This window comes from Glandiceps talaboti, chromosome 17 (assembly GCF_964340395.1).
Source record: "Glandiceps talaboti chromosome 17, keGlaTala1.1, whole genome shotgun sequence".
NCBI classification, from domain to species: domain Eukaryota; kingdom Metazoa; phylum Hemichordata; class Enteropneusta; family Spengelidae; genus Glandiceps; species Glandiceps talaboti.
Genome location: NC_135565.1, coordinates 20,944,480 through 20,963,230, shown reverse-complemented (window position 1 = coordinate 20,963,230; position 18,751 = coordinate 20,944,480). Strand labels below are relative to the sequence as shown.

General features: G+C 36.0%; 1 protein-coding gene across 1 annotated transcript; it reads right to left on the bottom strand.

Annotated features, from left to right (window-relative positions):
- Nucleotides 1-1,829: 1,829 nt before the first annotated feature.
- On the bottom strand, nucleotides 1,830-18,626 carry LOC144448363 (DNA polymerase delta catalytic subunit-like). The gene is made up of 22 exons (XM_078138584.1): nucleotides 18,523-18,626; nucleotides 17,234-17,451; nucleotides 16,736-16,849; nucleotides 16,171-16,437; nucleotides 15,473-15,641; nucleotides 14,587-14,810; nucleotides 13,174-13,340; nucleotides 12,233-12,478; nucleotides 11,897-12,007; nucleotides 11,234-11,425; nucleotides 10,391-10,590; nucleotides 9,435-9,548; nucleotides 9,116-9,263; nucleotides 8,798-8,893; nucleotides 7,696-7,833; nucleotides 7,186-7,358; nucleotides 6,754-6,906; nucleotides 6,142-6,244; nucleotides 4,442-4,574; nucleotides 3,792-3,961; nucleotides 3,152-3,249; nucleotides 1,830-2,923 (listed from the first exon to the last, which is right to left on the bottom strand). Exons 2-22 carry the CDS (start codon nucleotides 17,436-17,438, stop codon nucleotides 2,827-2,829), a joined length of 3,318 nt encoding a protein of 1,105 aa, XP_077994710.1. The 5' UTR covers nucleotides 17,439-17,451; nucleotides 18,523-18,626; the 3' UTR covers nucleotides 1,830-2,826.
- Nucleotides 18,627-18,751: the final 125 nt, after the last annotated feature.

Below are 18,751 nucleotides of genomic sequence, written 5' to 3'. Positions count from 1 at the left end.
AAAACGATTGGGTCTTATATACCATGGTTAAATCTTGTTAAAATGCAGACATATCTTTGTATAATTGAATGCAAACAGACAGACGTCATTGTAGGAAATGCACACCTGCAAACAGACAGACATCTTGGTTTTAAATTCAAACAGACAGATGTGGTGACAAAGGTGTGTACCGAAATATGTAAAGCATTACTCACTGTTCTATTTTTAGATTGTGTCATCTACGTAATATGGGTACTTGACACTCAGGCTACTGGTCTGATTATATATATTATTGATTTTATACAATAGATTCAATAAAAGGTTAATGGCCGTACTTCCATAGAATCATTGACAGTTTGTCTACAGTGTTGCCATGACTACAATCAGCTGATAATAATACAGCTGGTACATGGCAACTTTAATGATACCATTGTTTGGAACTCTTAATGGGGAACTTTTTTTTTTTTTTTTTTATAAAACATTGAAATATATTGGAATAGTTTAGACTCCTGGTAATGGCAAAATTTCACATATTATTTCTTTTATTCATGCTACATGTAAATGTGAATAACGTATGACTTAGGAAATTGTAAACATGATGACCAATACTATTGGGACAGCTTATTTTACAGGCTGTGTCTTAGAGGTTAGACCACTTCAGTCTCTTACTAATGCTGTTAGTAGTTTTAAGAAGGTGTGTTCAAGTGGTTTACTCCACTAGTCTCTTTTCTTATGTAGTCAAGGTTCAAACCTCTCATCTTGGTTTGATTACATTTGCCATACTTAGAGTAAGAAGATTGTTGTTCAGTTTGACTCTACTGATTATTGCAGGTTTCCCAGGGGTACTCTGGTTTCCTCCTGCATTAACAGTAACACTGTATAACATATACAGTTGGCTGATACTAGTAATACCGCCACCTAGTGGTCAGTTTTAACTATGGAATTTGTTATTCTGCTGAGGTTCATCGACCAAGACAGATCGAAAGTGCAATCATCAAGGCCAATTTTTTTTTAAATTCCTACTTCAGGGAAGTAACCATTCATCATTCATACCATCACTGTGGAATAAGTTACCTGTAGAGATTCGTACTGCAAGGAATGTTGAGTCTTTTAAACGCGGTTTGAAAACCTATCTTTTTAATATGTATTATCAGTGATTCGTTTTTTGCTTTGCTGTACATTTATTTCACCTCAGGACTGTGTGTTCTTTACCCTACCACTTGCAATGTGTATTTTGCATATTCTTTTTAGAGTTTCTGTACATCGCACTGTGACGTATGTGTAGTGCGTTTTCTAAGAAATTAAAATAATAATAATAATAATAATTTTAAAATTGTACTAAAAAAGTTGTATGACAGAACCCCTTGACATGCGAGTGCAAGTGTGACATACTTGGGGTATCAGCGCGAGTACTTGCAGTGTTCTCTGTGGCAGTAATTTCAAGAGCATAGCTAGTTCATGTGCACCAAGCTCTCATGAAAATACTCCTGTTGTTCTGTCATTACATATCTTTATCCAAAACAAAAACATTTCCGTTAAACTGATCACATGCTTTTGTGTAGAGTGAACAGTTGCGTCGTCATTTGTATGCAGTGCAGTTTTGCAGAGGTATGTAATAATGTTTTTGGTATTGCACTGCAGAGCAAATACCACTAGTATGTATGTGCAGCAGTGCAAGTAATCTCTGGTAAATATGTAATAATTATAATTATTATCTGTAAAATGTTCTTAGACAGGTACAATGATCTTTAAATCTGTCTTAGTAAACCACAAGAATTACAAATTACACACGGTAATGTTAAATGAATTTTATTCAAACAAAGAGCTGACCATTGATAGAATCTCTAGTGTGTTATCGTGGATATACATGTACATGTCATGAAATTCTCAATATCAATTCTCAAATATTTACATGCAGTAAATGACCAAGTGACCACGTTCATTCTCTAAAAAGTTTGGCAGTGGAATACATAAACATAAACTTATTAAAGTTATGTCATATTCTTGAAATATTTTGCAGAAAGTATGACAACTAGACTGATAATTGACTTATTCCTACAGAAAGTAACCCATATACTTAGAATAAAATATCTTTATCCAGGGTAAAACTTAGTAAGCGTTACAAACAATGCAAAGTATTGAAGGGTCGGCTTCTTTCCATTGAGGCCCTCCATACATTACATTACATTACCCATATATTACATGTAGGCTTATCATTTCATACTTTTTATCAGGATCAATTTAATCATTTGATTACTTTCAAGGAGAATGCAACCATTTTAATAACAAAGTGACCCTGTACTTATTTATAATGGAAATAAAGAAGCTAGTCTACTGCACCTGTGTGATTATATTTTGGTGAAAATTTTGTCAGATAGAAAAGTGTAACTACAAAAATAGCCAAATAAATATATGATGGATGGAAATCTCTTGTAAAACATTTACTAGTCAAAATGAGAAGATTTCTGTGTAACTATGTCAGGTGAGGATGGCATTGGTTTCTACTCAAAGTAATAGAAAAAAAATACAAAAACAGAACAAAAATAGGTAGGTTGTATTGACACTCACTTGGTGCTCTATTCCATTTGTATCTATCATTCTGTGTTGCTAGGTAATTGAAGCCTACCAATCAGGACTTCCAAAGTAAATTAAATTAATGTTGTGTTGCTAGGTAACAATGACAGTCTAATTAGAAAGTCAACCAATCAGGACTTCCAAAGTAAATTAAATTAATGTTGTGTTGCTAGGTAACAATGACAGTCTAATTAGAAAGTCAACCAATCAGGACTTCCAAAGTAATTTACATTAATGTTGTGTTGCTAGGTAACTATGACATTAACTTGAAATCTACCAATCAGGAGTTCCAAAGCGTTTTACTATCTTGCCTTGATCTTCTAAGTCTTTCTGGCATTTCTTCCTCATGTAGAAAATTGGACAATCTCGACTGAAAAAATAACAACAAAAAATGTTACAGCTAGCAGTAAAGACTTCAGAAGCATAGACAGGCATATTAATGTACTAGTCTTGTGATAGAGTACCTTACCAAGTATTCAATCAACACTGATTATATATTTGTTCAAGACATATGTCTGATATGGATGAGAAAAACTGTTGACTATCAGAGCTATAGAAAAAGTCCATCATTGGATTGCATCTATATAGCAATAATTACCTTGTACAAAGTACATCTTCATGTAAACTACCCTGACAACGCTGACACTGTGTCCAAAGTCTGGAAAATTTCTCTTCAAATGCATTCAATTGACAAATCTATCAAATAAAAATAAGAAATCATAATTTGATATAACTATTATTATACATTGACATAATTTCATAATTTGGTATAAATATTATGATACATTGACATAATTTCATAATTTGATATAAATATTATGTTACATTGACATGATTTCATAATTTGGTATAAATATTATGATACATTGACATAATTTCATAATTTGATATAAATATTACTGTACATTCACATCATTTAATATGGATTGTCATTATTTAATATTTACTATGTAAATGGTCAATATTTCAGTCACTGGTCAATATTTCAGTCACTGGTCAATATTTCAGTCACTGGTCAATATTTCAGTCACTGGTCAATATTAGATTCATTGTATGGCATGTTTTACAGTCATCGTTCCCTTCATCTGTATATTTCATTTTATCCAATAAAAATATAGAAAACCAAAAGTTGTTGACTATATTTCCTGCAGCTGGCTATCACTGTTATATACAGAATGTGATGAATGTAGATATAACCAATTAATGACTGGTAAATATGTAATAAATGACATTTTTACCTCTTTCTGGTAGAGTCCTGATTCTATTGGTTTACAATGTTTACAAACTGCAATGCCGTCTTTATCTAGTAAAGCCTTACATCCGATACATGTACTACGTTTCTTGGTAAATGCAGCCAGTTTACCTAATTTAGATACTACTACTGTCTTTACTAGAGTGTGGTCTCCCTCTGTAAAAAAAATCACACAAAAGTCAGAGGAGAACACATACTATATACATTATATATACTTTAATATGACAGAACCCTATGACACATGAGTACCAGTGAGGCATACTTGGGGTATATGCGTGAGTGCTTGCAGTGTTCTCTGTGGCAGTACTTTCAAAAGCATAGCTAGTAAAAGTGCAGCAAAAACGCTGCAAGCATAAGTGCAAATACCCCTGAGTATCCATACTGGCACTCACATGGCACAGGGTTCTGTTATTATTACATATATTTATCCAAAACAACAAATTTCCGTAAAAATGACACTATGTAATCACACACTTTCACACAGACTAAACGACCACATCCTCATTTGGATATCACTTGCATACAGGTATGTAATAATGTTTTCAGTATTGCACTGCAGTGAAAATACCACTAGTATACATGTCTACCAGTGCAAATAATCTCTGGTACGTACATAATAATAGAATATACACTTACTGAGAAGTATGGACTCAGCTTTATTCTCTCCAAGTATTGGTTCAAATATACGCATTAGTGGTTTACTGAGTTGGTTATCTAGATAGTACTTGGTGTCTATTGGTATGTTGTTTTCTAACACATAGATTGGATCCTGAAAATATCAAATAAATATTAACATAATATACACTTCTGGCAGTAGACATTCTTGAGGCACATAAAACTAATAAATGTTAACATAAGATACAGCCCTCGATCTAACCATTCAACCATCATGACTCTACCAGTAATGTAGAGATTACAAGTCAACCACTCTAACCATTCAACCATCATGAATACACTACCAGCAATGTACAGATTACAAGCCAACCACTCTAACCATTCAGCCATCATGATTCCACAACCAGCAATGTACAGATTACAAGCCAGCCACTCTAACCATTCAGCCATCATGATTCCACAACCAGCAATGTACAGATTACAAGCCAACCACTCTAACCATTCAGCCATCATGACATCACAACCAGCAATGTACAGATTACAAGCCAACCACTCTAACCATTCAGCCATCATGATTCCACAACCAGCAATGTACAGATTACAAGCCAGCCACTCTAACCATTCAGCCATCATGATTCCACAACCATCAATGTACAGATTACAAGCCAACCACTCTAACCATTCAGCCATCATGACATCACAACCAGCAATGTACAGATTACAAGCCAGCCACTCTAACCATTCAGCCATCATGACATCACAACCATCAATGTACAGATTACAAGCCAACCACTCTAACCATTCAACCATCATGACATCACAACCAGCAATATACAGATTACAAGTCAGCCACTCTAACCATTCAACCATCATGATTCCACAACCAGCAATGTACAGATTACAAGCCAGCCACTCTAACCATTCAACCATCATGAATACACTACCAGCAATGCACAGATTACAAGCCAGCCACTCTAACCATTCAACCATCATGAATACACTACCAGCAATGCACAGATTGCATGCCAGCCACTCTAACCATTCAACCATCATGAATACACTACCAGCAATGTACAGATTACAAGCCAGCCACTCTAACCATTCAACCATCATGAATACACTACCAGCAATGCACAGATTACAAGTCAGCCACTCTAACTATTCAACCATCATGACTCCACAACCAGCAATATACAGATTGCATGCCAGCCACTCTTACCATTCAGCCATCATGACTACACAACCAGCAATATACAGATTGCATGCCAGCCACTCTAACCATTCAACCATCATGAATACACAACCAGCAATGTACAGATTACAAGTCAGCCACTCTAACCATTCAACCATCATGATTCCACAACCAGCAATATACAGATTGCATGCCAGCCACTCTTACCATTCAGCCATCATGACTCCACAACTAGCAATATACAGATTGCATGCCAGCCACTCTAACTATTGATTCAACCATCATTACTCCACTACCAGCAATGTACAGATTACAAGTCAACCACGCTATACTCACCTTTCATGTCGAAAATATTATATTTTATGATGTTGACCACAGTACATTTTATGACAATGCAGACCATATCACATCACCACAACGTTGACATATCACATTACCATATCACATTTTATGACAACTTTGACTATATCACATTTTATGACAACTCAAACCATATCACATTTTATGACAACCTTGACTGCAATATTACCTCAGATTTCTCATATGCAGCAGCACCCTTGGCTCCAGCAATGATAACATAAGGTACTCTGTCACCCAAATTTGGTGCACTTCCTGCATCTCGTTTACGCATTCTGAATGTGAAATCAACATTGTAAGGTTAGATGTTAACTATGCATAGATAGAGTGGCAGTAAATGGATTATTGTCAACACACTGTTTTACTCATAGTTTCCCTGAAAAAACAGACTTTTGTTAAGAAGTCCTCCACCAAAACTATGGAAATCTATGCAGTTTCCTCATAGGAAAGTTTCTTACTTCATGCTTTCATTGATAACATGTTCTGTATTTACTACTGAGATATAGATTAAAATTTACTTCTGATGTGATATACAGTGTTGGATTTCCAGTAGCACTTTAATGTGTTTTCTATGTGTTTGTACTGCATCGATGGTGGTGGTGTGACTGCTACAATTTTCATCATGGTTTACATCATATATAAATGTGTGGTGTCACACTTGTGAATGTTTGTTTAGGGGGGGGGAGGGGTTTTTGTCCTAAAGGAGCGAGTTTCTTTCTTGAGCTTGTGTGACATCGTGTTCCATTCCATTGTCCCTTTGGACATGACTGGTTTGTACACCTACCTGGCAGCCAACTCTACGTGGGCTTGTTTAGCCGTGTAATCTTGGCCTGTCTTGGTCAATTCTTTGGTGATAACTAATTGTGAAATATCAACTCTATTACACAACAAATCAGAGATAGTCTGCTTGGCATGTTCCACGGCACCGGTAGGATCTCTGTACAGTCAGACAAAAATTACAAACAATATTATTTTTATGACATTGCTAGATAAAAATTACAAACAAAACAAGCCCAATCCAAATGTTGTGTTACATGGCAAAATTATTGTGCAAATTTGAATAGTATCTCTAGATACAAAACTTACTACAACCACACCATTTTTGAAGATCTGGCCTAACCATACATTGCATACTATTTGTAGAAAGTTTTGGTAAGTAAGCGTCATCATGTTTGGTTAGCAGACATTACGGATGGAATATTTTAAAACTCCTCACCTGTTTATCAAAATCTTCTGTAAACACGTATTTATCAGATTGGCCACTAGACGGCTATTATCTCTTCTAACAGTCTCTATACCTTTGCAGTCCATCTTGTCATGTTCTTCAGCCTTGGTGAAGTATAACCCTGCATAACGCTTCTTACTGATCAGTAGATATGGAAAGTACACCTACAATCAAATCAAATATACATCACTTTACAGTCAAAGATTGAGTTACTGAAATTAGTTTGTCACTAGATATGCCTTATTTGATACAAGAACTCTTTACACAGGAAGTTATGAGAAGCAGAATGCATTTGTTATGAGGGAGTGAGTGAGTGAATCAGTCAGTCAGTCACTGTGTGTTTGATAAATGGGCCTGCATGTATCTATATGGATATATTTTTTTTTGCAAGTAGTTGTCTTTGTATTTGAGTGGGGATTATGTGTGTGTGTGTGTGTGTGTGTGTGTGTGTGTGTGTGTGTGTGTGGACAGTGAAGTACTAAAAAAGAAGAGAAATCATACCTTTTCAAATTCTAGTTTTATTGGGTTGATAAAGTGTTTTGTAATGTACTCTGCTGCTTCCCTGCCTAATTCCATACTTGCAGCCACAGTATCGACACCAAACTTTACCATGACAGAGTCCGTGTCACCATAGATAACCTGTAAATGTAGAGTTGACATAATTAAAAGAAAGGCATCTACTGTAAGCCCAGGATGTCTCTACATAGATATCTGAATTGATTCAAAATTGGCTCTTCTGTGCCAACATGTACTAGCCAAACAGAATCTGTCTTACAATATATACACACTCAACTTTCATAATTGAAAGAAAGAGAACAACCAAACAATAACGATGACATCATCGTCTGTGCTCTGTGCTCATTTTGAACATAGCACACTCAAGTACTGTACCTGTATGTTTTATAACTTGTTCTTATTCATTGAGTGAATTCACTCGGCACTTAGATTTAGTATGGGAATTCCTATGGTGTTGTGTCAGATGTATGTAACAAGCACTCACAAAAAACCAAACGACAGTAAATGTAACAGCCAAAAAGAAATTGTGAAGTGTACAATACATCTGATTTTAATCAGATTGAGTATGGATGAGAAAATTGACGATGAACTGATTCAGATTTTCATGCAGCTGTACATTTCATATCATATCTATTTACTGAGTACTGTTTACACCAACAAACATCTTTTGATGAATGTACAGCTTAACACTTTTCATGTGGTTCACCTCAGACAAATATAGAAGTCATCACTATTGCAATTATTACAACCTATAAAGTGTAACAGTAAATCGAGATCTGTCACAATGAAATCTGTCTTTGCTTGTTATATTACCATTCTACTGCAATTATTACAACCTAGATATAACAGTAAATCAAGAGATCTCTCACGTTGAAATCTGTCTTTGCCTGTTATATTACCATTCTGATTTTCTCTGTCGTTGAGCAAAGACTATTAAACTGCCAACAGGAGGAATAGTCAAATCTTCTGGAAATTACTACATCATGGTTTTTCAGAATTAAACTGTTGAGGGCGCTCAACATTTTTTACGGCTAGAAATTGTCAGGGAAACACTGAAGGGTATTACTCTTTGGTAATGGACACTTACCTTTGCATCATGTTTGTAACCATTAGCAACCGTGAATTTATCTTCGACCAGCTGTTTAGATCTTTCTATCATTTGACGACCAAATGCTGTCACACTCTGGTAGATAAAATATAAGTTGTGTAAGTCAAAATGGATTAATGTATTTAATGACCACACTGGTAGATAAAATCAGAATACAAGACATCCAATCAGAACAGAGAACTAACATGTGTCATATTTCTAGACATGGCAGTTTGCCAACTTATACAAGACAGCCAGTCAGAAAAGAGAATGTTAGCCAACTTATACAAGACTGCCAATCAGAACAGAGAATCTAACCTGTGATATCTCAAGACACGGCAGTTTGCCAACTTGTGCTCCAGTGAATCCATACACAGAATTAGCACTAATCTTAAGAGCTAACTGTCGACCATCTAACACTTTCTTACGGAACGGATCTGTTTCTTTCTTCAAGTCAGCCTTAGCCCTGGCAAGAGAAAAAATATCCACAAAGAATTGAAAATCTTTCCATACAATCAGTAAATGAAGGGGTAATCTATTCACAAGTCCATCAATTAATTGTAACATTGCACTTTTTGGAATGTATTAATATTGCTTCACTGATATAAGAAATACATATTTATAGAATAATACTCACTTTTTTCTTGCACTCAATAAATCATGTAAAATTTCAGGAAGTAGTCCTTTCCTGGTTGTTTGTTTGACAAAATAATTTCCAGATGGAGTCTTGACGTACTCATCCGTGGAAACTCTGGAAGAAGAGAATTGATAATGTGATGTATGTTTAATAGAGTGTATGTGCTGTGATAGCCAAGTATGGAAAGCAGTGCGCCCTCTAACGATAGCTAAGTATGGTAAGAGTCTATATATGGTAGGAAGGCCAGTTGAAATTTGAAATGATCAAATATGCTTTTTTATTATTTCAGTTTTAAAGAATTCAACTTTTGAATCATAACATTTTTTAAATTTTTTAAATTGGATGTACCGTTACTGTTTTACAGTACTTTCAATAGTCAATTATTGATCAATTGTCTGGAAATACATTGCTATGTTGAGGCTGCTATGTTATGTAATAGGGAACAATGGTACAAAAAATAGGTAATTTTAGATAAAATTATTGGTTAATTTGCTCTAATTTACAAAAAGAAACATGTTTTAGTATGAAATTTTGCACGATGAAAGTTCTACCAGATAACGATAGCCAAGTATGGTAAGAGTCTATATATGGTTTACATATTTGAATATGTGGCAAATGGATTGTGAGGGTTTTTAGACTAATTAATGGAAGTAGTATGCGATATGGGTACACAACTATAAAAATATAAACAAAGTCATGATTGACAGATTTGATTTTACTTTTCTATTTTTTCCCCATAGCATACTATGTTTTCCAGTGACTAGTTTCATTGTTGTCCTCCTTTTCCTGAAGTCTGTGTGGAGCCGGTTGAAACATAGAAATAAAAGATTTTAACAGTAGAAGTCGTGTCTAGGATTTAACACAATGATGGATAGCTGGATAAAGTAATGAAATCTAAGCGTTGCTATGAGAATGTCACTATCATCCCTAGTAACCATGGATACCAGATTACTTACTTGTTTCTCATATCTTGGGATAGTAATGTGGTGTAACATAAATTATGTGCCATCATGATGGAAGGATACAGAGATGAGAAATCTAGCGTTGCTATGGGAATGTCGTAGTAACCCTTGACTGGTTCAATGACAGTGGCTCCAGTGTAGTCTTCTCCTACTTCACCTTTGTAAGTTGGCATCACGAGATCTTGTTCCTTGGCCTGGAATTAAGGATTAGAAGATTAGATTAGGATTAAAACTGTATTGACACGACTTTGGATTATGTTTCCCCCAGACTCTCATCGGAGTAGTCTCATAGAGGAGCCCCAGTGGTGAGGGTCTGGGTAACCAAGACTAGTAGCCTCATAGTAGAGCCCCCCCAGTGGTGAGTAACTGGGTAACCAAGACTAGTGGCCTCATAGTAGCACCCCCCAGTGGTGGAAGTCTGGGTAACTGACACTAGTGGCTTCATAGTAGAGCCCCCAGGAGTGAAAGTCTGGGTAACCAAGACTAGTGGCTTCATAGTAGAACCCCCAGTGGTGGAAGTCTGGGTAACTGACACTAGTGGCTTCATAGTAGAACCCCCAGTAGTGAAAGTCTGGGTAACCAAGACTAGTGGCCTCATAGAGGAGCCCCAGTGGTGGAAGTCTGGGTAACTGACACTAGTGGCTTCATAGTAGAACCCCCAGTAGTGAAAGTCTGGGTAACCAAGACTAGTGGCCTCATAGAGGAGCCCCCAGTGGTGAGAAACTGGGTAACTGAGACTAACTTTTAAGGAAGCTACTGTTTGTAGTCAAGTATTGGACAATATAAATACATTAATTACAACTCCATGTAAGTCAGTAAAAATGACATTTCACATACTTTCCGTAGTAACTGTGAAACTACTTTAATTTGTTGTCCTCTAGTGAGTAAATAACTCAATGGTACACCAGTAACTCTAGCCATCTCCATGTAATTGATTATACACATTAGTTTCTCTAGAAGTCTTAGCGGCAACATAGCGTCTTTAAGACAATACACTGCAAGACGTCTTCTTGTCTGATCATTACCATTCTACAAATGTTGAAAACAAAACGAAGAAACAACATATGTAATAAATTCTGAAAATTACTTTTTAAACTAATTTCACACAACTGCAAACATGAATACATTTATGAAAGCTTCGTCTAGAACCTCTTCCAGTACTAGTACGCCAGTCACCTGTTGATACACATGGTGACATGGTGTAATATTCTATCCTGACAGTAGTAGTGAGCCAGTCACCTGTCGATACACATCATCCACATGGTGTAATGTTCTACTCTTTTACGAGTGTACTTCTATGCTACATTTCAAGTGATAGGCTTGTTTTGACCACTTTTGTTTGTTATGTTTGTTTTATTTATTTCAGGTTTTTTTTTCAGTTATCTGTACATTTGTAATTCACAAAACTTTTTTTTCTCATAATCACAGAATGGATACAAAGTCCTGTGGTTAGTTCTAAATTATAAATTGTACAATTTTCAACACAGATAATAAACATACCTGGAGATCTGTGATTATAGAATGCTGAACGTCTTCTTTCTGTTCTTGTAAGAAATGAAAACTGACAGCATTGAGTGTGTAAGATCTCAACTTGTAGTCCCGGAACAGAATCTGTGTAATTCAACAAAAAATTGAAAATGAAAGGATAGCAATAGGAAACTTGCAGAGCAGCCATCTTGAATATCCTGAATGTTGCATCATGGGAAATGTCATTATATGATCATGATAAATATGAATCAATCAGTATTGTACACAACCTTGTTACATTGTTACAGGTTTATTTTATCGATGGCTCCAGATTAGCAAGTTTATATCTCGCACCGATTTGCTACTTACCAATAACAAATCAAACTGTATCCTGCCCTCAGTGTTGATAACTTTCATTTCTCTAGCACCCATTTGCTTAGATTGGAACTTGGTATCTTTCATAGTGGTTCTAATATTAGGAATTCTGCCGAGGTACGGAAAACTTGGGATCTTCAGAGCTGCGGCTCTATTCAGTAAATATGGTAAATCAAAATTTTGAATGTTGTACCCAGTAATGATGTCAGGATCAACTTTTTGTAGGAACTCACACCACGCCTGAAGTTAAAAAATAAAGAAGTAACATTAACATCTCAAAAGTCACTCAGTTATGGATTAATAGTATTAGGCCTAAGTTACAAATTGATGTATTTCCTCAGTTAATAAATGTTACGTTATTAAAACATTACCTAACTTACCAGTAAATATTGGCAGAATTACCATAATGTAAACATCATATGCACCTAACTTTACCAGTTAATATTGGCAGAATTACCATAATGTAAACATCATATGCACCTACGTTCATAAACATTGCTAAACTAAGCACTATGGTTTTACCAGCAAAGTCAATCCAACCTCAATAATGACTAAGTGCATATAACAAGTACATATGTATGTTTTCTATGATCTATTTATTTTCTTTTAATTTAAGCCCCTCAAAATGTAAACTATTTCTTTCTCAGTTATGTTATACAGTATTGTAATAAAGATTATTTGTTCACCAACACATACTGTGTGCTTTAGCCATTCAGCACTACTGAACAGAACATTGCTCTGGAAATGTCGGCGCAATAGAAATTTGATTGATTAATGATTGACTGATTGATTATTATCATTATTGCTATGTTTTACTTTAGTTATCTTGCCTAACTAACTAAAATACAGTATTGCCTAACTAAACACGATGGTTAAAATAGAAAAGACAACCAAGAACATTCACAAAGTTTTATAGTGTCAAATTCTCTTTTTACCTTTAGGAGATCAGCCTCTTTGTCATAGGAAAAAACTTGACATCCAACCACTGGTGCACATGACTTGAGAGTAAATACATTACGAACAAATGGATCTTTCTCACCCTGCTTGATTACCATGTTAGCAATCTGTATTACAGGGTCTTTCTCTGGCTCTGGAAATATACCTAAACAAACAAACAAACAAACAAAACAAACAAACAGACACATGATTACAATGTTAGCTATGTGTATCTGTATCATTGGGTCATTCTCAGGCTCTGAAAATATGCCTAAACAAACAAACAAACAAACAAACAGACACATGATTACAATGTTAGCTACGTGTATCTGTATCATTGAGTCTTTCTCAGGCTCTGAAAATATGCCTAAACAAACAAACAAACAAACAAACAAACAGACAAACAAAACACATGATCACAAACTTAGTCATCTATGTTTCTGTTTGTTTTTTCTGGTGCTGAAAAGATTCCTGAACAAACAACCAAAAAACCAAAGTCAATCTTAAATTATTAGTACCATTATCTTTGTCTCTCTATTTGGAACATTCTTAATAAACATACTGACAGACAAACAGACATACCTTTCCTATAAACAATCAGACAAACAGACATACCTTTCCTATAAACAAACAGACAGACATACCTTTCCTATAAACAAACAAACAGACATACCTTTCCTATAAACAAACAGACAGACATACCTTTCCTATAAACAAACAGACAGACATACCTTTCCTATAAGCAAACAGACAGACATACCTTTCCTATAAACAAACAAACAAACAGACATACCTTTCCTATAAACAAACAAACAAACAGACATACCTTTCCTATAAACAAACAGACAGACATACCTTTCCTATAAACAAACAAACAAACAGACATACCTTTCCTATAAACAAACAAACAAACAGACATACCTTTCCTATAAACAAACAAACAAACAGACATACCTTTCCTATAAACAAACAAACAAACAAACAGACATACCTTTCCTATAAACAAACAAACAAACAGACATACCTTTCCTATAAACAAACAAACAAACAAACAGACATACCTTTCCTATAAACAAACAAACAGACATACCTTTCCTATAAACAAACAAACAAACAGACATACCTTTCCTATAAACAAACAAACAAACAAACAGACATACCTTTCCTATAAACAAACAAACAGACATACCTTTCCTATAAACAAACAAACAAACAAACAGACATACCTTTCCTATAAACAAACAAACAAACAGACATACCTTTCCTATAAACAAACAAACAGACATACCTTTCCTATAAACAAACAAACAAACAAACAGACATACCTTTCCTATAAACAAACAAACAGACATACCTTTCCTATAAACAAACAAACAGACATACCTTTCCTATAAACAAACAAACAGACATACCTTTTCTACCAGCACATTCAATATCAAAGCTAAGAATCCTGAACGGTGCCACATTCTGCCATTCACCCTCTGCTGGGTGACTGATCACATGATCCCATGCAATGTCCAACTCAATCTGACAAGTAGACACAGGAGTAGGAGCGTTGCCACGGTTACGGAGTTGATATGATCCAGCTGGTAATTCTATCCAATTACAACCAACAACATTAGCATCAACCATGTACCTGTATCGTAAAAATAATGGTGATAATTTTATCTAAACAGAGTTTGATCATTTACATTTGGTCTAATTTGCAGTCAGAAACCCCAACTGACATGTTTAACAAGCTACGCTGGCACACTCAAAGTCTCCTACACAAATGTTGAACATACTATGTACTCTAAACCTGACTCCCTAGTTTGATAGAAGTTTTGCCGTTGGTCCAGCAAACTTGCAGAACTGACGCTGCCATTTTAGGCATCATTTGTCCATTACATATGTATAAATATATATAGCAATCTGAACCTGATGCCAACTTGTGTTCCCAAAATTTGGTTTCTCCAATCTCTTACTATGTGGTGACTCACAAGAAATGCCACTTTTTATCATTTTGACTCACAACAACAAAATTTGGCTATCATAGGGCACACTGGTCAGAAACCATTTGTATATAGCAATCTGAACCTGGTGATAACTTGTTTCAAATACCATTTGTGTATCAAATATATAATATATTCATGTAACTTGGGGGGGGGGGGGGGGGGTTCCACCAAAGAGCTAATAATCTCATACCCACTTATTTAATAAGTCTAATAGAGACTGATATCTATGAAACCATAAATATTTAAAATACCACAGATAAATCATGCAACATAAAATGAATATGAGGCAGAAAAATCAACTTGCCTGATTTCAAAGTCTATGTTACTTTCATAGGATTGGTATCCTCTCTCTGGATACGGTGGACATTGCAATCCTGTTTCTAATATTCTCTTACTAGGAGCTACAAGTTTTGGTAATGCTACTGTGATTTTCAGGAATGGTATCTTCTTGTTACCATGGAAACCATACATATCTGTTAGAAAAAAAAAGCCAATTTTCCAAGTTAATTACTATAGTAATTGTGGTTTATTTCGCACACTGTATGTGCAATTACTTCTTTTTTCACTGTAACCTCTCTATATTGTTTGCAGAGTATTTCATACAAAACCATGCTACTCATAATGTAGTGATGAACACTAAACATACAATGTAAATGACATACTGAGATCATAAGCAAGATTTCAGATTATGAAAAAACACTGATTGTGTACACAAGCACACCCTTAACAGTAAATGTTTTGACCTATGCGGACTACCTGTATGATGTTTTTAAAACATGTTGCTTTTCATAATTAATAAAGTCAGCACCCTGACCAATGAATGCTGGTATAGTGTGATTATATATATTTAATAAAGTTTGTGTGTAATTTCTATAGTTTTTATAGTGGGCCCAAAATAAAATCTAATGCCCCCTAATTTTGCATGCAAGGGGCCCAAATGCCCCCAATGTATGGAATCTTAGAATGAACACTGATATTCTGATGTGAGTATATGGTACTTACTTTCCTTGATACACATGTCAATAGCAAGAACAGCTTGTTGTATGTTGTCTTTATTAGATCTCATGTCTGCTATAACAGATTGATTCAACAAATCACGAAACTTTTCACAATGTTCTTTTTGAAAGTTAGCAGGAGCAGGAACATAGAAATATGGAGCAAATCCATGGATATGACACAATAGACTGTTTCCTTGCTTTGTTATTCCAAACATACGGACAATTGGTACTGGACCAACAGTAGAACCTGGCATTCCTTTCAAAGGCTGACCTAAGGACGACAAGACAAAATGTACTTTGCAATTACACGTTGCAGCAAAGTTTGCCTGTCTGTCTCTCCCCTGTTGTCTCGCTGTCACTCTGTCTCTATCTGTCTTTCTCTGTCTGTCCATCCATCCGTCCGTTCGTTCGTCCCTCTCCCTCTCCCCTCTCTCCCTCTCCCTCCCTCACTCCCCCCCCCCCTCTCTCTCTCTCTCTCTCTCTCTCTCTCTCTCTCTCTCTCTCTCTCTCTCTCTCTCTCTCTATCTCTCTCTCTCTCTCTCTCTCTCTCTCTCTCTGATTTCAGTTACCTTGGTAATGTTCTACATCAATTTGTTGGAAAATGATTGCATCTTTGTCTGGTTTCACCTGTGGTGGCGCTGGTCTAATCCATTTACTGAAATCTACATCTTTCCCATGTCGACCTGTAATGTAATGTGATGATCATATTAGATATGATTATAAGTTGTGATTTTGAATAATAATAATAATACAGACCCTTTAGAAGGCTACAGAGTAATAACTACTAATAGTACTAATTACTATTGGATGTGTTCATATTTTTTAACGTGAAACTTGTATAACATACACAATTAACCTCTTAGTTTATCTTTCAAAAAAAATTCACAATGCAATGTAATAATGAAATTGACAGTTGGGGTTCATTGGTTTCTGCTTTGAGAGGCTATTCTACATGACCTTCAACTTCAAGTTCAATGAGTGGACACTGTTCTATGTACATGACCTTCAATGAGTGGACACTGTTCTACAGGTGTCCTGAAAGCAGTAACATCACAATGGTATCTTACCATTCATTGCTTTATGCAAAGATTGTGAGGAATTCTGTGAAGATGACTGTGAACTTTGACCCCCATCCTGGCTCATCTCAGCCTCTATCTGTTCAAGATACGCAAGTTCTTCTTCAAAGGACGAAGGGTCTTCATTGGCATCGAGTTTAGATTTCTTACCACTCCCACTGCCCTGACTTGAAGTCAGCTTCCGCTTTGAATCCATTTTCACTCAAACACTGAATTAAACAAAAGTCAAGGTAATATTAAATGTGTACTTGAATTTATCAAGCCTATATACTTGAGCCCCATCTACATGGCACTAAAAATCCTACCTGAGGTAGGATTCAGGATAGTTTGAACCCTGTGTAGACACAAACACGTCCTGAAACTGTCCTGACTTACATGTAGGACACCTTTGAGAGGTTTTCCTGAAACCCTCCTGACTTCATCCTATGTACTGTCAGGACAGAGTCAGGAGGGAACACGTGACATCTACGCTGTAACCTTCCTACGTGTAGACATAAATCTATCCTACCTCAGGTAGGACTTAAGACGGCCTCAGGTAGGACGACCTACTTGTAAATGGGGCTAGTGTGTCTCACAATGTCTTTGACCTAAGAGGTGCAGTCAGCATTAGTAATATCTGTGTATCCAGAAATAATTTTACATCACTCCACCAAAAAGCTGATGTATACATTTAACAGACGTATTCTAGAAAGTAACAATACTTTAATTCATATCTGCATTGACTCTGATGTATACTTTCTTTCAAACCTTTGAAGAAATTATAGTGTCATGTACAGTACAAGATAGTTGCTATGTTACAACGTTATTCTGTCTTTCTTTTTCTTTGTACTCTTATGGGGCAGTCATCTTGATGGCCTGAAATAAAGAAATTAATTGACCAAGGGTCATTGCATCCATATCTTACATATGATATTACATACTCTGTGTGTCCCTGTGCCAGCTGTGGGTATAAAGTGCGTGATGCTACAATGTACATCCCTCCATCCAGTCCAAGGTGTTATTATATATAGCCCTGAGTCTTCCGAGTCTTTGAAATAGGACTGCCGCCTGGTATATATAATACTCTACTGGCGAACCAGGGTTTGACCACTCCCCCACACACTCCCATCCCATCCCCTGGCCATGGCCCCGATCACCGACTGTGTCAACTCAAAGGCGGAAGTACCGAACTCTCGTGAAGGTGACACTGACAGACCGAAGTCGACCATTTCATTCAAACACCAGCCTCTTCCATCCTAGTGTTTGATGTGTAAATTCTGAACCAACATTTAAAGTCTTACCTTGCATATATAGTTTACGATGCAATGTCACAAATGGGGACGGCGTGACGATAATAAAAGCAGAGATGTATGAAGGTTCCAAAAATTGGCGGGATCTTCAACACGTGACAGGATCAGATGAATATTGACCTTTGACCCAACTTTGACCAATAGTATCCCTCGTTTTATAAAACGTTTGGCTTTTGAGGTGTGTTGACAAAAGTCAGCTGGGACAATAAAAACAGGTTGC

Bases quoted from the DNA above. Each gene is read 5' to 3' on its own strand.
- LOC144448363 (XM_078138584.1), bottom strand. From the start codon at position 17,438: ATGGATTCAAAGCGGAAGCTGACTTCAAGTCAGGGCAGTGGGAGTGGT. The intron at 15,642-16,170 runs GTAAGTACCATA...TTTTTCTAACAG, and splicing joins TGACATGTGTATCAAGGAAA to ATATGTATGGTTTCCATGGT. The intron at 3,962-4,441 runs GTAAGTGTATAT...TTTTTTTTACAG, and splicing joins AGCTGAGTCCATACTTCTCA to AGGGAGACCACACTCTAGTA.